The 18,587-nt window shown below is 27.7% G+C and overlaps 2 protein-coding genes across 3 annotated transcripts; both read right to left on the bottom strand.

Moving 5' to 3' along the window:
• Positions 1–104: 104 nt before the first annotated feature.
• On the bottom strand, positions 105–11,350 carry LOC145187259 (uncharacterized). Its single transcript, XM_090090028.1, has 8 exons — positions 10,071–11,350; positions 9,666–9,806; positions 7,111–7,200; positions 6,848–6,979; positions 3,618–3,756; positions 1,431–1,616; positions 917–1,010; positions 105–598 (listed from the first exon to the last, which is right to left on the bottom strand). Exons 1-8 carry the CDS (start codon positions 10,803–10,805, stop codon positions 451–453), a joined length of 1,665 nt encoding a protein of 554 aa, XP_089946154.1. The 5' UTR covers positions 10,806–11,350; the 3' UTR covers positions 105–450.
• Positions 11,351–12,423: 1,073 nt separating this feature from the next.
• On the bottom strand, positions 12,424–15,913 carry LOC145187679 (uncharacterized). Of its 2 annotated transcripts, none has more exons than XM_080064134.2 (5): positions 15,790–15,913; positions 14,730–14,910; positions 14,388–14,640; positions 12,971–13,891; positions 12,424–12,708 (listed from the first exon to the last, which is right to left on the bottom strand). In XM_080064134.2, exons 1-5 carry the CDS (start codon positions 15,805–15,807, stop codon positions 12,474–12,476), a joined length of 1,608 nt encoding a protein of 535 aa, XP_079920260.2. In that variant the 5' UTR covers positions 15,808–15,913; the 3' UTR covers positions 12,424–12,473. The 2 variants fall into 2 exon arrangements, with proteins under 2 accessions (XP_079920260.2, XP_089946166.1); XM_090090040.1 differs by having other exon boundaries at positions 14,115–14,640; positions 15,790–15,896.
• Between the last annotated feature and the right edge of the window lie 2,674 nt (positions 15,914–18,587).

Below are 18,587 nucleotides of genomic sequence, written 5' to 3' on the forward strand. Positions count from 1 at the left end.
TCCACATGCCTTACTTTTTACATTTGTATAAATACTTTTTAAAATGAATTTGAGTGCAACTTGGATTTAAAACATTGAAAACTGGAGGATAAAAAAGAAAAGGATACAGAGAAAAGGATATTTGTCTTGATTTGCGTAAAATACTTAATAAAGATAGTAACAATAGCAGTCACCAATAGTAAAATAGGAATAGTAAAAGATTTTTTAAAAATTACAAAACTAAACAAGTTTTAACATAAATGCTCTCTGCATAAATAATACTATACCTATATGGAAAACAACATACAACTATTTACATGCTAAAATGGATAAAATAAGTTGGCATAAAAAAATTAAAAAAAAAAAAAAAAAAGGATACATCCATTTGATACAAGAGAACTTTTGGAGAATATTCTTAAGTTTTATAGGCAAATTTTTAGGTATCAAGAACTTCCATCTTTAACTAAAATGTTATTTGTAAGGAGCTTTATTTGGTTTTACTTTAACCACATACTTCCTCCATTCGCTATTACTAGGTGGAGCTGGGTGAATAAAACCTTCTGGAATACGACTACTTTCAGGTGAATCAATTGGTGCCAAATGAAGATCCCATAAGCTTCTAAGTAATGAAAAAAATATGATTTTAATGATGTCACCACATATCAATAATTTAAAATGGCTTTAATTGCTTTATCTATTAATTTAGACTTTCTCTGAATGCATTCAAATGATAAAAATATTGTATTATAACTATGATGAAATTGTACACAACTTGATTTGGAAAGCATTAATTTCAGATAACAATTTAAAACCTGTATCCTTAAAAAAAAACTCTTTATTTGCCAAACATTCTGTTTCATTTCTATGCTTTAAATAGAAAAGCTAACATATAACATAAAAAATTTCATGAGAAAATTTAAAAAAATTAGAAACATACCTTATATGAATTAATGAAGCGATGCTTTCTTCAGATTGCAACCAGTACATACGAAAAGGTATCATTGGATCAAAAGTGTATAAATCCAATCTTCCTATAAATTATTTGTATACATGTATATTTTTGAATACTTTTTCATATACAATAATATATAATCATGCATACTTTTGTGTACCATGTTTATATGCAAAAACTTAAGTCAAAAAAGAAACCTTAGTTTATTCAACTTACATGCTCTTAAGTGTCCTTTTTAACAATAATCATAAGATTAAATTATTTTTAAGCAGTATGTTATTGAAATTCAATCTATTCAACTTACATGCTCTTAATGCTCTTAGAAGTTTATATATATATATATATATATATATATATATATATATATATATATATATATATATATATATATATATATATATATATATATATATATATATATATATATATACATACATAAAGTACTAAAACCACTGTAATAAACTATAAGATTTAGCTATAAGATTTAAAATCAGATTACTTGTTTGCTTCCTCTTTTTCTGCTTTTCATTTTCTAAACGATTAAATACTTCAGTTTCTTCCTCACGCAAGACCCTCAAAGCTTTTTCTTCATCTTCATATATCTTTCTTTGCTTTTTTAATAATTCAATTGCATTGGTGACAGTTGCATCAAATGATGCATTCTCACTCTCAGTTGGTAAGATGCCTGTGATAAAAAGAGTTTATAAAAAGATTATAAAATTATGGCATACAAGATTCAATTTGGTACTGAGTTGAATTGACTATAATTTGACTGTTTACAATTACAAACAATCAGCTACTAACAGTTATCATAAATGCTTGCTGGGGATATGAATAACAAGGTATACTAAGTTCCTGTTTTATTCCAAATTTGTTTCTGAAATGAGTTTCACACAAAAAATTCAAATAAAATAATGAAATGTGTCAGTTGGCACTAGTTTTTATGCTAAAAGAATGTATCCAACTATAGCCAATATGTAGATAATGAAAAAAATCTCATATGGTTTAACTTAATTGAGAATATAATATATAGGGGTGGGAGTTAAAGTTAGTTTTAGTCTAACTAAAATTAGCCAACTAACTTTTTAGTCTAACTAAATTTAGTCAACTAACTTTTTAGCATAACTAAAATTAGTCGACTAACTTTTTAGCATAGCTAAAATTAGTCGACTAACTTTTTAGCATAACTAAAATTAGCCGACTAACTTTTTAGTCTAACTATAATTAGTCAACTGACTTTTTAGTATAACTAAAATTAGTTAAATAACTTTTTAGTCTAATTAAATTTAGTCAACTAAGAATTTAGTCTAACTAAAATTAGCTGAATAACTTTTTAGTCTAACTAATACTAGCCAATTAACTTTTTAGTCTAACAATAATTAGTCGACTAACATTTTAGTCTAACTAAAATTAGTTGACTAAAACAGAATTTAGTGCTAAAAAAAACTGAATAACCTTTACCATGAAATTATATGAAAATAATATGAATTATGACAAATAAATTAATTTAAAGACATTCATCAAAGTTTATTGTTTTTAAGAAATTTAAAATACTTAATATAATTTGTGACAATTAGGTAATAAAAATGTTTTGTTTGTACCTAGTATTGCCCCAAACTTTCTTTCATTCATTTAAATAAAAATTGGTTTGTTACCAGAACAACTCCATCAAAAACAGCTTATACTTTTATACCAAAAACATAATTAGTTATTAGCATTTTAATAATAATTTTTAAAAGAAAAACAAAATTGAGAGTTGAACAAAATATATATTCATTTACACAATATAGAAATAATAAAAAACATTAATTGCCTAACTGTTTTTTGCCTTATTTTTGTCACTGTAAATATCTGCAATTTTATGAGTGTAGAACAAAATAAATTAGGATTATTACCTCAAAAAATCATTGCAGATAATATATAAAGGAAATACAAAAATGCTTCTGCACTTAACACGCCTTTCAAAAACATGGCACCATTTTTTTTTTTATAAATTGATTTCACATATGTTTTATAATTTATAATTCACTTTAATCAGAAATTGATCTGAACCCCTTTTCATTGAAATTTTAAACAAGTTTTATTTCAAAATTCCAAGTGTATATGTCCAAACCTTTCTCCAAAAATCTGAAAAACTCTAAAAATCGAACTTTGAAACAGATGCCCTGCAGATGTAAATTGTAACTTACAGCAATTTGTAATTAAAAACATGGCACTCAAACCACTTCACAACTAACGCATAACAAGATTTTAAAGAATTATTTTTTGGGTGATAGTAACAAAATATTTTTTGCAAATTAAAAATTTAGTCGACTAAATTTAGTTAGACTAAAAAGTTAGTTGACTAATATTAGTTACGCTAAAATGTTAGTCAACTAACTTTAGTTATACTAAAAATGTAGTATACTAAATTTAGTTAGACTTAAAAGTTGGTCGACTAATTTTAATTTGACTGAAATGTTAGTCGACTAAATTTAGTTAAAACAAAAAGTTAATCGACTAAATTTAGTTACAGCTTTTTTCAGTTTAACTTCAATAGAACTTTTTTTTTTTTTTAAAAAAAAAAAAAAGACTCCAGAATTTAGCATTAATTGTCAGCTTACAATTTGATTACTAACTCTCATTCACAGCCAAATTCAACTGCCTACAATTTATTTATCAAAGTTAATAATGTACACTTTGCTACCTTTGTAAATTGATGTTTCTTTCCTCAAATCTCTTAGGTCTTTAAGTAGCTGAAAAACTGTAATTCTTTCATCAGTTTCATATTGTTTCCTCTTTACTTCTACTAGTGATTCTCCAGCTTCATTTTTCAGATTATCCACCTGAGAAACAAAATTGTTAAATTTCTTATATACACAGGGTGCATCAGCTATTTGAGAACATTACATAATGCCATCATTTCTTTATGTTACATTAATTTTTTTTAATTTTTTGCAGATAATTAAAAATGAAAGATAATAAACTAACACAAGAAATGAAAAGACATGCTGTAATTGTAGCAATAAAGGCAGAGCATAGCAATTTACAAATTGCACAATTTTATTAAAGTCAGCCGATTTTTTGTTTTTAAAGTTCACAAGGAGTTAGAAGAAAATGATGGTGATTTTAATCAAGTTGCTAAACGTAAAAAGCATGAGCAACAGTCAGACACGGCAAGAACACCTGCATTTATTCATCAAGTTCAGAATATTATTGATGAGAGCCCCCAAAAGCCAATGAAGTCCATTGCAAAAGACCTGGGTGTTTCAGAAGCCACAACTCGAAGGACTGTTCATGAAAATTTTGCTACAAGTCTTATGTGATGAGGAAGCCAGTTTATATCCGAGACCACCAAAGCAAATCGTTTGATAAGGTTCAAGAGGCTGTTAAACAAACTGAAACATCCTGCTGAGTAAGCCATGCTTTGGTTTTTTTCAGATGAGAAAAACTTTGATCAAGATCAAACAGTAAACAGAAGAAATGACAGATGGCTGTGTGATGACCCTTGCAAAGTTCCAACAGTCATGCACACAAAATTTCCTGCAACTTTTATGGTTTTGGAGGTTGTTAGTAACAAAGGACATGTGATCCACCACACTTCTTTCCGCAAGGACTAAGATTCTATTCTGCTGTTTACATTGAAGTCTTGGGTACTGTTGTTAAACCTTGGATTGATAGAGTAAGAAATGGAAGGCCCTACATTTTTCAACAAGACTGCACCAGCACATAAGGCTGGTGCAGAGTCTTGTTGAAAAACACTCAGGAATGGTTGGCAGACCATTTTTATGATCACATCACTCCAAACTTTTGGCCTCCAAACTCTCTAGACCTGAATTCATTGGATTATTATGTGTGGGGCATCGCTGAGAGAGATGTTAATAAACATCCCCACAACACCAAAGATTCTCTGAAAGAATCCTTTGTCTGAGTAATGGACAACATAGATGAGGGCCATCTCAAGCATGCTTGCAGTCAGTTTAGGTCTCGAATCAAAGCTTTTATTGAAGTAGAGGGGGATTTCATTGAATGAAATATTAAACAATAGTTTATCTTATATTATTTATATAATTGATTTTGATTAAAAATATTTTCTGTTTGACTTTTTATCATTTATAAAAAATCAAAAATATGTTCTCATTTGGCTGACAAACCCTGTACATACATATACTACATATATACATATGTATGTATGTATGTATGTATGTATGTATGTATGTATGTATGTATGTATGTATGTATGTATGTATGTATGTATGTATGTATGTATGTATGTATGTATGTATGTATGTATGTATGTATGTATGTATGTATGTACTGTATTCATTCTGAATTAAATATTAAGATAAGCTTTTATCAACTTTATATATCTAGACATGGTATTACATCCTCTTATCTAGCCCAATGTTTATTTATTTTTCATTGAATTTTATCATTCAAATCAGTAGTTTCTAAAAAACATTGAATTTGTAGCTACTTTTTTTAAAATTAAAACAAGTAGTTATTGCAATCAAAACTTATGGAAATTAAACCTTACTTTCAAAATTTATTAAAAGTAAATCACAATTAATAATAAATAAGCGTCTGTGTCTTAAATCAAAAAGTATCGTTATTGCATATTTTAGCAAGACCTAGCCAGATAAGACAAGACTATCTTGTAATGATGTGAATCAAGACCAACTTTGTAAAACCATATGAAAAAAAAAGCAGAGCCCATGAATCTGGAGAAAAAAAAAACGTTTCTTTGATCAACAAGCAGTAAAACCAAAAATATTTAAGTTATAACTGCCATCTTGATTTACTGTTAAATTGTGTATTTTTAAGATGCATTCAGTAAAACATTCCTTTTGCTCAAGTATTCAATATTCTCTTAAGTTTTAAACTTAAAAAATGATGATGATAATAGTAATAATAATAATAATAATAATAATAATAATAATAGTAATAATAATAATAATAATAATAATAATAGTAATAATAATAATAATACTAATAATAATAATAATAATAATAATAATAATAATAATAATAATAATAATAATAATAATAATAATAATAATAATAATAATAATAATAAAAATAGCAATCACTCTGGGTTTTTTTTAGTAGATTCTTCAAATAATTAATCTCATTTTGGTAAAGTTAAGGCAAAAATGTTTTTTCACTTTTTAACCAATTAGAAAATATTTATTTTTACACTCATAAAGCTCACTGAGAGTTTATATATAAAGAACTTATGTAAACAACTAAAACATTCTTCTCAAATGTAATGTATAATTTCAATTTATAGTAAACATTCTAGTTGTGGTTTTTAACTTTTAAGTTTATTTTTCAAATGCACCTAAAAACACCACATCATTATCAGGTTAAACTTGGCTCAATAATATCAAACATATTGCTTAAAAATAATTTAATCTTATGATTATTTTCGAATGGAACACTTAAGAGCATATTAAAAAGCAAACTTTGCAAACTTAGTCTGACATTTACATGTTTTATGGTGCTTTTATTGAAAAACTTGATTTAATAAACCAGATAAAATTTTAGAAAAGACACAAAAAAATTACTTAAAGTTATAAAGATATTAAAAGATGATTTATTTTTCGATTAGCTTGAACATTTAAATACAGAAAATTTTAACTCTTATACTTTTTATATTTAAGCCGACCAAGCTACATAGCAAAAAGTGACTGTGTGGTTTTTGGGGTGCATTAAAAAAAGTAATTGTGAATATAAATTGACTTTAATTATAGAATTTAACAAGTTCGAAATAACATTTTTCAAATTAACTTAAAAGTTTTTTAAAATTTGATAACTTCAACGAAAACATTCAAATTTTTGTGTGATTTTGAAATCTTGAAAAACTAAATGATAACAGTAGAGTTTTTTTTTGTAAGAAAAAACCTTATTTGAACATTTCAAAAACTTAAAAACTACCATCTTTTGTCTTAGAATTTCCATTTGCTTCTTGTGAATATCATCATCAATTTGTTCATGTAACTTCATCCTTTTACTAATGCTTGCTATGTACTCTTCTGACTCTTGCTTTTTTTTACGCCTTAAACGGTCCTGTAAATAAATGAATATTAAAACTGTGCATAATAAAAGATATTTAATGCAATCTACAGTGTATTTATCAAACTATTCAAAAGGTTTTTAGAAAAAATATTTAAATTTCAATTCACAATAATTTAACAAACCCGCTTCTTTTTTCTGGATTTTATATTTGAAGCTATGAAGTCAATTTGTTGATCATTAAACAATTGTTCTTTCATTTTTAAGAGGATTTCCTAAAAGACAAAATATATTTAATTATATTACTTTATAAGATAATGTTAAGAGAAAACTTTAAATTTTAGACATTTCATGGAAAATCAAACTTTTTATGCCCCTAAAAAGTCTCAGATGTTGTTAACATGTCATTCCTTTTGGTTTTAAATGAATCAGAGCTTGGATAGATAAATTTAAAAGTAACTAGACATTTTCTTTAAAGATCATTTGACTATAACAGATGATAAGGTCAAGACAAAATTCTTGTCTCTCTTAGCAAAAAACATGCAGTTTTTTTTATTGATGATGCTAATTTTAGGATTATTGCAGGCAATAAACAAGGAAATCTTATTACCTCATTACTTTTCTGAATACTTAAAAATAATTTTTTTAATTCCTCTCAAAAATAATTTATTTCCGAAAAATAAAACTTCAAACTTTTCAGCTATTACAAAAGCATGTGATTGTTAAATTAAAGCAAAAGTTTCAATATTTATTTTAAACTTGAAGATTATAAAAATGCTTTTTATTTTAATATTTTTCATTATTTCGAATAAATAAGTGAACATTTACGCTAATTGACAACATGAACTTCTGCACAGTGTCTTTGGCAATTTTTTCCCCTACTAATGTCCACTCTCTATTCAAATCTTTAGCTGTACTTATTGTATATTATATCCGAGACCACCAAAGCAAATCGTTTGATAAGGTTCAAGAGGCTGTTAAACAAACTGAAACATCCTGCTGAGTAAGCCATGCTTTGGTTTTTTTCAGATGAGAAAAACTTTGATCAAGATCAAACAGTAAACAGAAGAAATGACAGATGGCTGTGTGATGACCCTTGCAAAGTTCCAACAGTCATGCATACAAAATTTCCTGCAACTTTTATGGTTTTGGAGGTTGTTAGTAACAAAGGACATGTGATCCACCACACTTCTTTCCGCAAGGACTAAGATTCTATTCTGCTACTTACATTGAAGTCTTGGGCACTGTTGTTAAACCTTGGATTGATAGAGTAAGAAATGGAAGGCCCTACATTTTTCAACAAGACTGCACCAGCACAGTCCATCCCATTGAGAAATTTTCAACAAGACTCTGCACCAGGCTGGTGCAGAGTCTTGTTGAAAATTTCTCAATGGGATGGATTCTCTGTGGGCGGTTTTTTGGATTTTAGCTTTTTGGTATGAATTTGATGTCTATCAAATTGTACCACTCTATGGTCTTTTTAATATAAGGACAAGAAGTAAGATCAGGCCAGAACCAACAGGGGACATTGTGACTTCAATAAAATGGCAAAAGTCTAGCTTGCAAGCATTCCTTGATGTAAACATCCAAGTTTAAAGTTGATGAAGTGATAAAAGCTCAAGATTTCAAACCACAGCTGCATAATGCTTGCCACAAGAAGTTTCTTACAAAATTTATCCAATGATTTATACTTGAACTTGTTGCTGACATGTCCAAGAGCAATTGAAGTGTTAAATTTTAGACCTGCAAGCTGTTTGATGCATATTTTGTCATCCATAATTATGCAGCCATTAAATTTTGTAAGCACTTTGTCATAAAGTTTTCAAGCTCGAGTTTTAGCAGTCAGTGATTGCTTATCTGATCGGTTTGGATATTTAATGGCTCAATAAGACTTGAAATTGTAAAATTTCTTAATTTTCCTGACAAAACACTCTGAAACTTTATACCTTTTGGCTTGTTCTCTGTTCAATAAGAAAGGATTTTGCGTGAATGATCATCCAATACTTATTGGTGCTTTCTTATACTCAAAGCCACTTTTTCTTCCAGATCCTTTTGCTCATTCGATAGATAGAGAGCTTTTGTATGGTTTTATGACCATATAAACAGTAGCTTTGCTAGATTCAGATGCTTTAGCGATTTAAAGTAATGATGCAGAAGGATTTTGTAGATAGTTGTGCAGAACCTTTTTTTGTTTTTCTAACAGTTTTGATGATATTTTAATTAAGAGAAATATTTTCAATTGTTTATTGATGTTTTTAATTAATAATATCATTACTTTATGTAATTACATAAAAATAAAAAATTTTAACTGTGTTAGTGAAAATTTTTAAAACGAAATTCATCATTCTGAGTTTAATGATCACATGCTTTATACAAATTTGTCACCAACATTTAATCAGCAGAACTTTAATCAACCATAGTTTTAATGTGATACAATTAATTAAACTACAAAACTCACTGACTTATTCAACTTTATTTAATTCAAAAAAAAGCTTTCTATTTTTTTTTTTAAATTTGTAAGAAATTTTGAACTAAAATTAAATTTGTGTCCAATAAATGAGCATGGAATTATAGAAGAATTTGCTATAGTTATATCTGGATTCAAATATATCAACAGCAGATATTTCAGTATGGAATACTTCGACAAATTGCAACAGTGAATGGAATCAATGGTAAGCGGTAATGAAATGGTAGCAAAATATCAGTGGACAAATATTTCTGTTAGTGTTAAATTACTAACCTTATATGATTTCCCTTTGTTGATAAGAACTTGCCATTGTGATTCATTAATAGTTATGTTTTCAGCAAGAGAATTAGTAAGATCCCTCATTGAGTTCATTAAGGTAATATACTCTTTCAATAAGTCCTTATACTCAAAAATCTATTGAAAAAATAACAATTTATTACACTTAAAAAAATTCACACTAGCAAAATTTGTAAATTCATAAAATTTCTTAAACAGCATTTAATGAAGTAAATTTTAAAATAATTTCAGCTTCAGAAAGTTAAAACATCAGCCAAAAGACTTTAGAAATTAACATTACAGAAATTTAGTTTAAATATAAAGTTAATTTTGTGTGTAAAGATAAACAGATTTGCAGTGAATACTTAAACTGATTTAAAAAATTATATAAAAATATAATACCCGCAAAAACCTTTGCTGCTCTTTTTTTGTATCACTTGCTCTAGTTTTCAACCAGCTTTCTACCAGAGATAAAACATTTTCTTTGAAAACATTTTGCTTTTCTTTTATCTGATTTGTTGAAGATTCAAGGTTAGTACTGAAGCTTTGGATAGGCAAAGAAGGCAAATTTTGGAATGTCTGGTTTTGCAGATTACATGTTAGGGGTGATGGCATAAGACCTGATGACATTGGCATAAAGTCTAAATTGTTTTTTAAAGGTATTCTTAAAGGAAACCCATCAGGTTGATCACGTGTATGCCAACTTTTCTGAGAATGAAACATTCGAAAACGTTGTTGTTGATTTTTAAACATACTTTCAACTGAATCATTATTGTATAAATGCTGTGCTGGAAGATTTTGAATTCTGTGAGAATTATTCATTTGTAAATGTCCTGTTCTTAGATCACCTTGTCTAAAAAACGGTGGTATCCCAGAAAAACTTGGTGGAGCAATATGTTCTGAATCCAAACAAAAGCGCTTTTGTTGAAATTGAAAGTTAGGAATATTATCATGGTAATTAGGATGACTATGTACAGGGAAATCTATGGGTAATTGATTTGGAAATCTTTGATTATTACCATGTAGTTGGCTAAATGGTGAATTCATTTGAGGTAAATTAAAGCTATTAGTCCCTCCTGAACCCTCATTAAAGTGATGAAATGGTCTGTGGCTAGGAAATCTATTTAAGTTATCCATGCTCAAGAACTGAAATTAAAAGAAACAAAACTTTAAGGATAACTTTTCAGCATTTAAACATAATAAAGATAAAATGGTACCTCTTAATTTCTAAAACAAATTTCTTTAAAAAAAAACTGTTCAATTTGTCTCAATAAATTTATTCACTTTATAAATAATAAGTAGTATATTAATCAAAATAAAGTAAAAATACATCATCCAACAAAATATATATAAAAAAAAAGAAAAACAATCTAAACCATTTCATAGTTTGTATACTGAGTATTTTAAAATTTAAAAAGAGTACCACCTCTGCTTTATTAAATTAAATTATTAATAAACACTTCACATGAGTTTCACAAAACTTTATAAGAAGCAGATTATGAATGTTACATTTTGAGTTAAATGCCACAAATCATTACTTAAATATAACAGATGAATGTTACATTTTGAGTTAAATGTAACAAAGAACTGTTTAAATAGTATTTAGTTTCAGTTATAAAATAAAAAAATACTATTAAAAAAAAAAGTTTAAAATTGCAAATCATCTATAGTTAAAGCTGAAGTGAAGCTACTTAGTAAGGTGTAAAATGGCAGCAATAAAAAATGATTTCACCATAAATGAACTATTTACCATCATACTTAACTACCATTTACAACTCTATGATACTTAACAGGTTATAAAAATGTACAATTTATGAATTTTGCTATTTAAATATGATTATATTACTTTAGGTAGACTTGTGTTCATAAACGAACCTTATAAGTACATGAACATAAAACTCTTTTAAAAAGTGATTAAAAACCTTTAATGGCAGCACTTTGTTAGAAAATGTTTTTGTAATCTAACTTTATTTGAATCAATGTGAGTATACATGTATACATACATACATACATACATACATACATACATACATACATACATACATATACATACATACATACATACATACATACATACATACATACATACATACATACATACATACATACATACATACATACATACATACATACACAAAATCCCCCACATCAAAAACATCAATAATGACAACATCTTGTTTAAATATCTTAAAATTATAAAATATAAAAAAACTTAAGCCGTAATCTCAAAGGATATTTGATGATAAACCAATAACAAAGAAAACAAATCAAAAATTTATATAAATATACACTTTAACATTTACAAAACAAAAACAAACAGAATATATAACAGAATGTCAGCATAAGTAGAGTTTAATTTTATTTATAAAAGTCACCAGTTAACCCTATCATACTTCTTTTATGAGAAATAATGTTATTAAGCTATTATTCAATTTAAAAAGTCAACAAAAAGAGTGAAATTAACATGGGTCTGTTTAAGAGTAATGACCCTTATAAAGTTTAAAACTGAAAATAAACAAGCCATGAAAAATAGATTAACAAGGATTGTTAGTCTTTTAAAGAATCATTTAAAGCAATATTATAAATCTCTATATTGTCTATAGACTGCAGAACAAATGTTAATGTAATGGTTTTACATTATGAAAATGTTTGTTTGGTGGATTAGAATGACAGACAAGTAGACTGGTAAATTTATACAAACCTGATATAAAGCTCAAAGAGCCTTTTTTAATAAATAAAAAAAAAATACTTTAAAAATTATAACACAAATGTCTTTTTAATAAAAATATAAAAAAAAAACAGCAGCTATGAAAGTATTAATTGTTTTAACAAAGTAATTGACTCCTGATCTAATAGGCATAAATTAAAATCAAATGTTGTTGCTGTAATATCAAACTGTCCTGATTCCTCTACTATATCTACAACCTTTTGTAGTTTATCATCATCTTGACAATTATTAAGAGCTTTATAAAGTTCATACAGGTCATTTGGAGTTGGAGATGGTTTAGGAAGCGTTTTTCCAGCATCAGTTGCTCGAATTCTAAATAAAATGTAAATGATGGGATGAAGTTGTTACCAACTAAAAATAACTAAATATTGACTGAATTATTAAACTATTTTATATTTTACTAATTTACGAATTATTTAACTATTTATATTTTTTTGAGATCATTTTAAATCACATATATGATTTAAAATGAGTTAAAAAGAAATAGGTAAACTACAACAAGCCTGTATACTTAAAGCTACAAAATATGCTAAAAGCTGTTTTAAAACCAACAAAGTGCATTGCAAAAACTTACTTTGCAACTTCTTTTTTCTGAACTACATTAGAATCTCCATTAAGGATTGATTTATGAACCTTTGACTTTTTAGGTTTTAAAGTATTCTTATTAGAACTTTCAGAAGTATGGGCTACTGAAGTTACAACTGAAGTTGATATAGATTCAGGTTTACTTGTTTTTGTTAAGTCACTTGAAAGATCTATAAGCATGCTGTCATCAGAGCTATGATCATCTTGACCTAACTCAGCTAAAAGAGCATTGACACTTTTACTTTCAGACTGCATTGCATGTTCATGACTGTTTGAGGAATTAACTTGGTTCACACTATGATTTAAATTTATATTGCCTCCATTAGTCATTACAACTCCTCCATTTGTAGCAGTTGATTTTTTAACATAGACATCATCAGTCATTCGGGTAATTAGAAATTTTGGAAGTTTTGGCAAATCATCTTTCGATGAAGATTCAGGAGAAGAAACTTTTTCTTTCTTTGTTTTGAATTCTTTTCCTCTATGTTTAAGTTCTTTCGGTTTGCTAGCAGTTGGACTATTAATTGCAGATTGTACTTCACTAACTTTCTTCAATTCTTTTGGCTTTTTGTGAGTTTGTAGGAAACCTTTACCCTTTAGAACATCATTGCTATCAGAACTACTAACACTTGTTAAAATAGGCACATCTTTGGGAGGCTTAGCAGAACTACTTTGCAGTCCAGCATCAGACTTTTCAACTTTCTTTTTTTTTAATTTTAAGTCATCATCAGATTGCAATTGCCGTTTTACACTATGCGATTGCTGTAAGCTAAATTTAGAAGGTTTTATTGTATTACTAGGTGTGCTTGACTTGTTTTGATTAACAGTAGTTAACTCCAAAGATGTTGGCGATATACTTTTAGAAATATGAGAATTATGAGGTTCAGATTTGCTAACAGGAGCCAAAGAACTAGAAAAAATAACAAATTTATAAAAGCAAACTAAATAGTACAGTGTTTAGGTGTTTGAAAACTGATAATCAATTTATTATCAAGTATTAAAATTATAAAAAACTTTAGTAGTATTAATTTTAAATAGCACCATATTCAGCATAGTTTTGAAACTGGTTTTTGGTCTGAGTACCCAAAAGCAGGTATAAACATTTTTGTGATAATAATGAAAATTTTACTAACCTATTTATAAAACATTTCACAAACACATTGCTTTTTTGAATCATTTATTATGATAAATGTGGAAATTTCTGCTATCATAGCTGCACCAATTGCTACCACAGTAGTCGCAGCTACAGTGATCAACTAGATCATAACTGTGACAACTGATACCATTACACCTGTTTCTAGGTTTACCACTTTAGAGTCTGTTTTCAGGTTATTGTTTTAAGTCTGTATATGGCATTGAGGAAAGTAAAATTTAGAAAATACATCTTTTTATTACACATAAAATACCTCAATAATGGTGGAAGAATACAAGCTCCACCACGTAATAGCTTGGCTTCAAAATCATCTGATGGGTTCAAAAAAGTCAAAGCTTCAACTTTAATGTGGTTTACAGGTGGTTTACCAAGTAACTGTAAGAATAAGTCATAATCTAAACGGTATTTACGCGGCTCTTCTTTATTATTGCGAAAATGAATTTCAACTGGTAAGTTAAAACTACCATATCCAGATTCTGCAACTCTATACGGTGGTTCTTTACAAACTAAAAAAATATTCAAATTACAAACAACAAAATGGGAGAAAAAAGAGGAAAAAAAACTTCATTCATGTGCAATTTAGATAAAAAAGAACCTCTTTTAGGTTTGTGAAAACTCTCATGTAGTAGAAACACTACTTTCTCCACAAAATGTGAAATATCGTTTCCTTCAGATCCACGCACAAAAATATTCCAATCATGTGTAAAACCAGTTGGTGTAGCTACATTTCTGCATATGGATTGATGGCCGACTTCAATTTTGACTTGGACTCGTTTCTTAAACGGAAAAAAAATTTAAAACTCTTAAAGTGTATAATTGTAATATATATTATGACTGTGTAGTGTATTTCAGTGAAGTAAAGAATTATTCTTTTTTCTCCATTACAGTATTTTAGAGTTAACAACTAGCCATATAAGTTGGAATATTTTAGATGTTTTTGATACGTTTAAAAGATATATGAAACATCTATGTGTACCAATACTACTAACATATAACTAAGAAATTAAAATTTAAAGCAAAAACATTTTTTCAAAACCTATTCTCTACTATAATAATTGCATACAAAAGTAAACTCAATTTAATTCAATAAGCAAAAATGAATTGTGACAGTCAATCTGAAAAAAAATATCTGGTAAACATTCTTATTTTTTTTTTTTTAAAAAAAAAAATAAGAACGCTTTTTTTTTTTTTAAAAAAAAAAAAAAAAGACTATAAAGAGTAATTATTTGTTTAGCGTCATAATATTTATGATAAACATAATGATGTTAAAATACTGGTGCTTTGGATGTTTAAAATGGGTAATTTTTTAATAGATCCTACTGTACATGACGAACATTAGGATTGATTAAGAATATTTTATTGGTACCTGCGACAATATTTAAAAATGGCTTAGAGACTCTCTGCTCTTTAAAAAAACGAGTTGCAAGATTAATTTTTTAAATGTATATCTTTAGATTTTTATTTTAAACGCTTTTATTCATTATACTTACGCGAATATTGTACGTCGTACGGTAGCTAGATATTAGCTATTTAGTAAGCTACAACAAAAATATTGTCACTTATTCAGTTTATTTCTATGACAATTTTAGTCGTCCAAAAACAATAAACTATTTAAATGATAGTATATAAGGATGAAACATTTTTTGGAATCTTACGTCACTAGAGGAAGACATCAGTTAACCTTTAAGTGCTCGCCTTTTCCCCTCGTTGTGGAAAAAAAGCGGTTGATCTTCCATTTGCTTTTGGATCTGATTTTTAAAAACTTCGCGCATGTACAAACTTGCTAAAAAGATTTTAAAACAAAAGTCTCACGGGCTTTAACAAATTTTTAAACCGCTCTTCGAAAATTTATTCTCGATGGAGAGAATTTTGGTTTAAAAATCTTTACTCTGAATTATTGACTTAAATACCATTATAAAAGAGTCCACTGAGTTCGAATTTCTTCCATTTACTTTTTCAATTCTTAAAATTTCATTTCAACTTAAATTATCTAGAAATACTAAGACTAATTCATTATTAAAATTAATTATTTTTTTTGAAGTTCAAAAGCGCGGGCACACTCGCACGATTGTGTATATGGGCATGCGAGTTCGAGTTTGAAACTTGATAAATGTGTTTATCAAATAACTTGATTAAAATTTGAGAATTATTGATAAATTTGTGAAACTCGATCAAGATATTTAAATAAAAAAGGAACTGAACAAACTTAAAATCGAATTATTTGAAAAATTTTACTATTTGACACACTTGTATCGAAAAACTGGAACAAAATTTTTTAACTCGAAATACTCAAACTCGCTAAATATGACGAACTCGCATGTGCTTCATTGTGTTGTACTTACGTATCAAACTTAAGAATCACAAGAAGGAAATGAATGTAAGATTTTTTTTTCTTTATCTTTATTGCTCACAAGTTGTGTAATAAAACTATCTGTTTAAAAGAAGAATTTTAAGAGAAAAAAAATTATATTTCTCCTATTTATGATAATATAGATTAAAGTGAAAATGGTGATTTTGAGACAAGCTAATTCCTCTGAAATCGAGGAAAGCAACGCGATTATATTTATCGTGTTTGATTAAACGATCGTAAAAACGTACTACTATTTTATTGCATTAGTGATACAAAATTTTAGTTTAATATTCGTTGTTATATATTCAGAATTAGGAAAAAAATAATTCCAGATTAAATTAATTGTGTCAATTGATCGACAAGAACCACCAAGTTCTCGATTAAATGATAAAACTATACGCGCTTTCGTTAATGATGAACGTCTAACGAATTTTCAGCTTTTTAATTAAAACACTAATGTAGAGCTTTTAAACGATTTTTGTTAGTTTTTTACGTTTCGTAATGGGCCCTTCTTTCGTAAGCTTGAACAATTTTTGTATTTTTTTAAAAATATTTTGGAAGAAAATATTATTCCGTGAAATGGCACAACTACAAAGCCTCTCGAACCACGTAGCACCTCAAGTTATGATTAAACTTTAGTTCTGAACTAAACTTTTTTTGTTTCTAAAGAAGCGATAAATCCCTAACCCCCTAAAATGGATACTCCAGTATAGAACTGGTTTGATAAGGTCAAATTAAATGGTAAGATCAAGGCAAAGTGTAAGTTATGCAAAAACAAGAGTAAAGTGACAACCTTAGATTTCGCCATGGACATAATTTCTAGTATAAGGTATCAACCTTACGCTGGGATTTGAACACAAGCATTACAATGAATGATATTAATGCCTTTCAGAAGACCCTAAACCCAGCTTGGTAGTTGTTAATTATGATTACAAAATTATTTAATTATGAACATTACGCAATTTATTCCCATTAGTAAGTCCTTTGTAATATTTACATATAAAGTCAGTACGTAGTTATTTAGTAATTTGTTTGTTGCTTTAAATATTCTTAAATAGATTCATAACTCTCTATACTCGTTATATGTGTGATTAAATAAGCTCCCTTTACTGTACATGCCAATGAAGATAACAATGTTGGAGATTTTAGAAAAAGAGCTACTTGAGTATTAGAAGGTTTCAACAACTTAAGACCACTGGACATCATGGTACAATGATGTTTATTAAGCAACTATTCTGAATTAGATTACAAATATGTTCAAGGTCCAACGTTGAGTGCTACCCCATTTAAAATTTAGAACACAAGCAAGAAGATTCAGCTCTTGATTTCTTATACCCCAGCCTTGGTTAACATTCCTGTAAAACTATTTTGAAAAGAATTTCTAATTAACTTTTTCTTAAACTTCTTGGTCAACCTTTCTTTGGTAGGCAGGGTTGTTTTAACAAGTTTGAGTGGTTACTGGTTGAAGTTTTTTTGCGCTTTTATCTAATTACCCTCAGGTCTTGAATAGCCGTCCCATCTCCGTCTGCGTAGAAACTTTCCCAGCAAAAAATAAATAAAAACAGATATTAACTTGTATTATCTTGTATTCGAATTTCTAATGTCATTGAATTCAAGTTTCAAGTCAAGAGAAGTCACTTTAAGGTGGTAGGCCTATGAAAAAATTTTTTCAAGTATTAAAGATATATTTACAATAAAACTAATCAGTTGTTAACAATAATTATGAAATTAAACATAAAATCAATAAAATATATAAAAAAGTGCCTCGCTTGCCTCGAAATTATATTAAAAAGTGTGAAAAAAACGAAAACTTCAAAACACAATTTCTCAAAAACGACAATAAATCAAAACTTCAAATTTGGTATGGTAGTTCTACATATGTATAAAATTCATTTGTCATAGGATTTTTAAATTTGCCTTCCTAGTTCAGATTATATTGACTTTTAAACTTGAATATATATTTTTATAAAAAAACTCTGGCAGATAAAACCACATTGTAGCGCCCCAAAAAAAGAAATTTTAAAAATCTTATGACAAATGAATTCTACATGTATGAAGAATATATCCTGAAAATTTCAGCTTAATTGCTTACTTTAAACTGGA

This window comes from Hydra viridissima, unplaced genomic scaffold (assembly GCF_058129835.1).
Source record: "Hydra viridissima isolate aposymbiotic clone 2 unplaced genomic scaffold, HvirCarnegie_v1 scaffold_1, whole genome shotgun sequence".
Classification (NCBI taxonomy): Eukaryota; Metazoa; Cnidaria; class Hydrozoa; order Anthoathecata; family Hydridae; genus Hydra; species Hydra viridissima.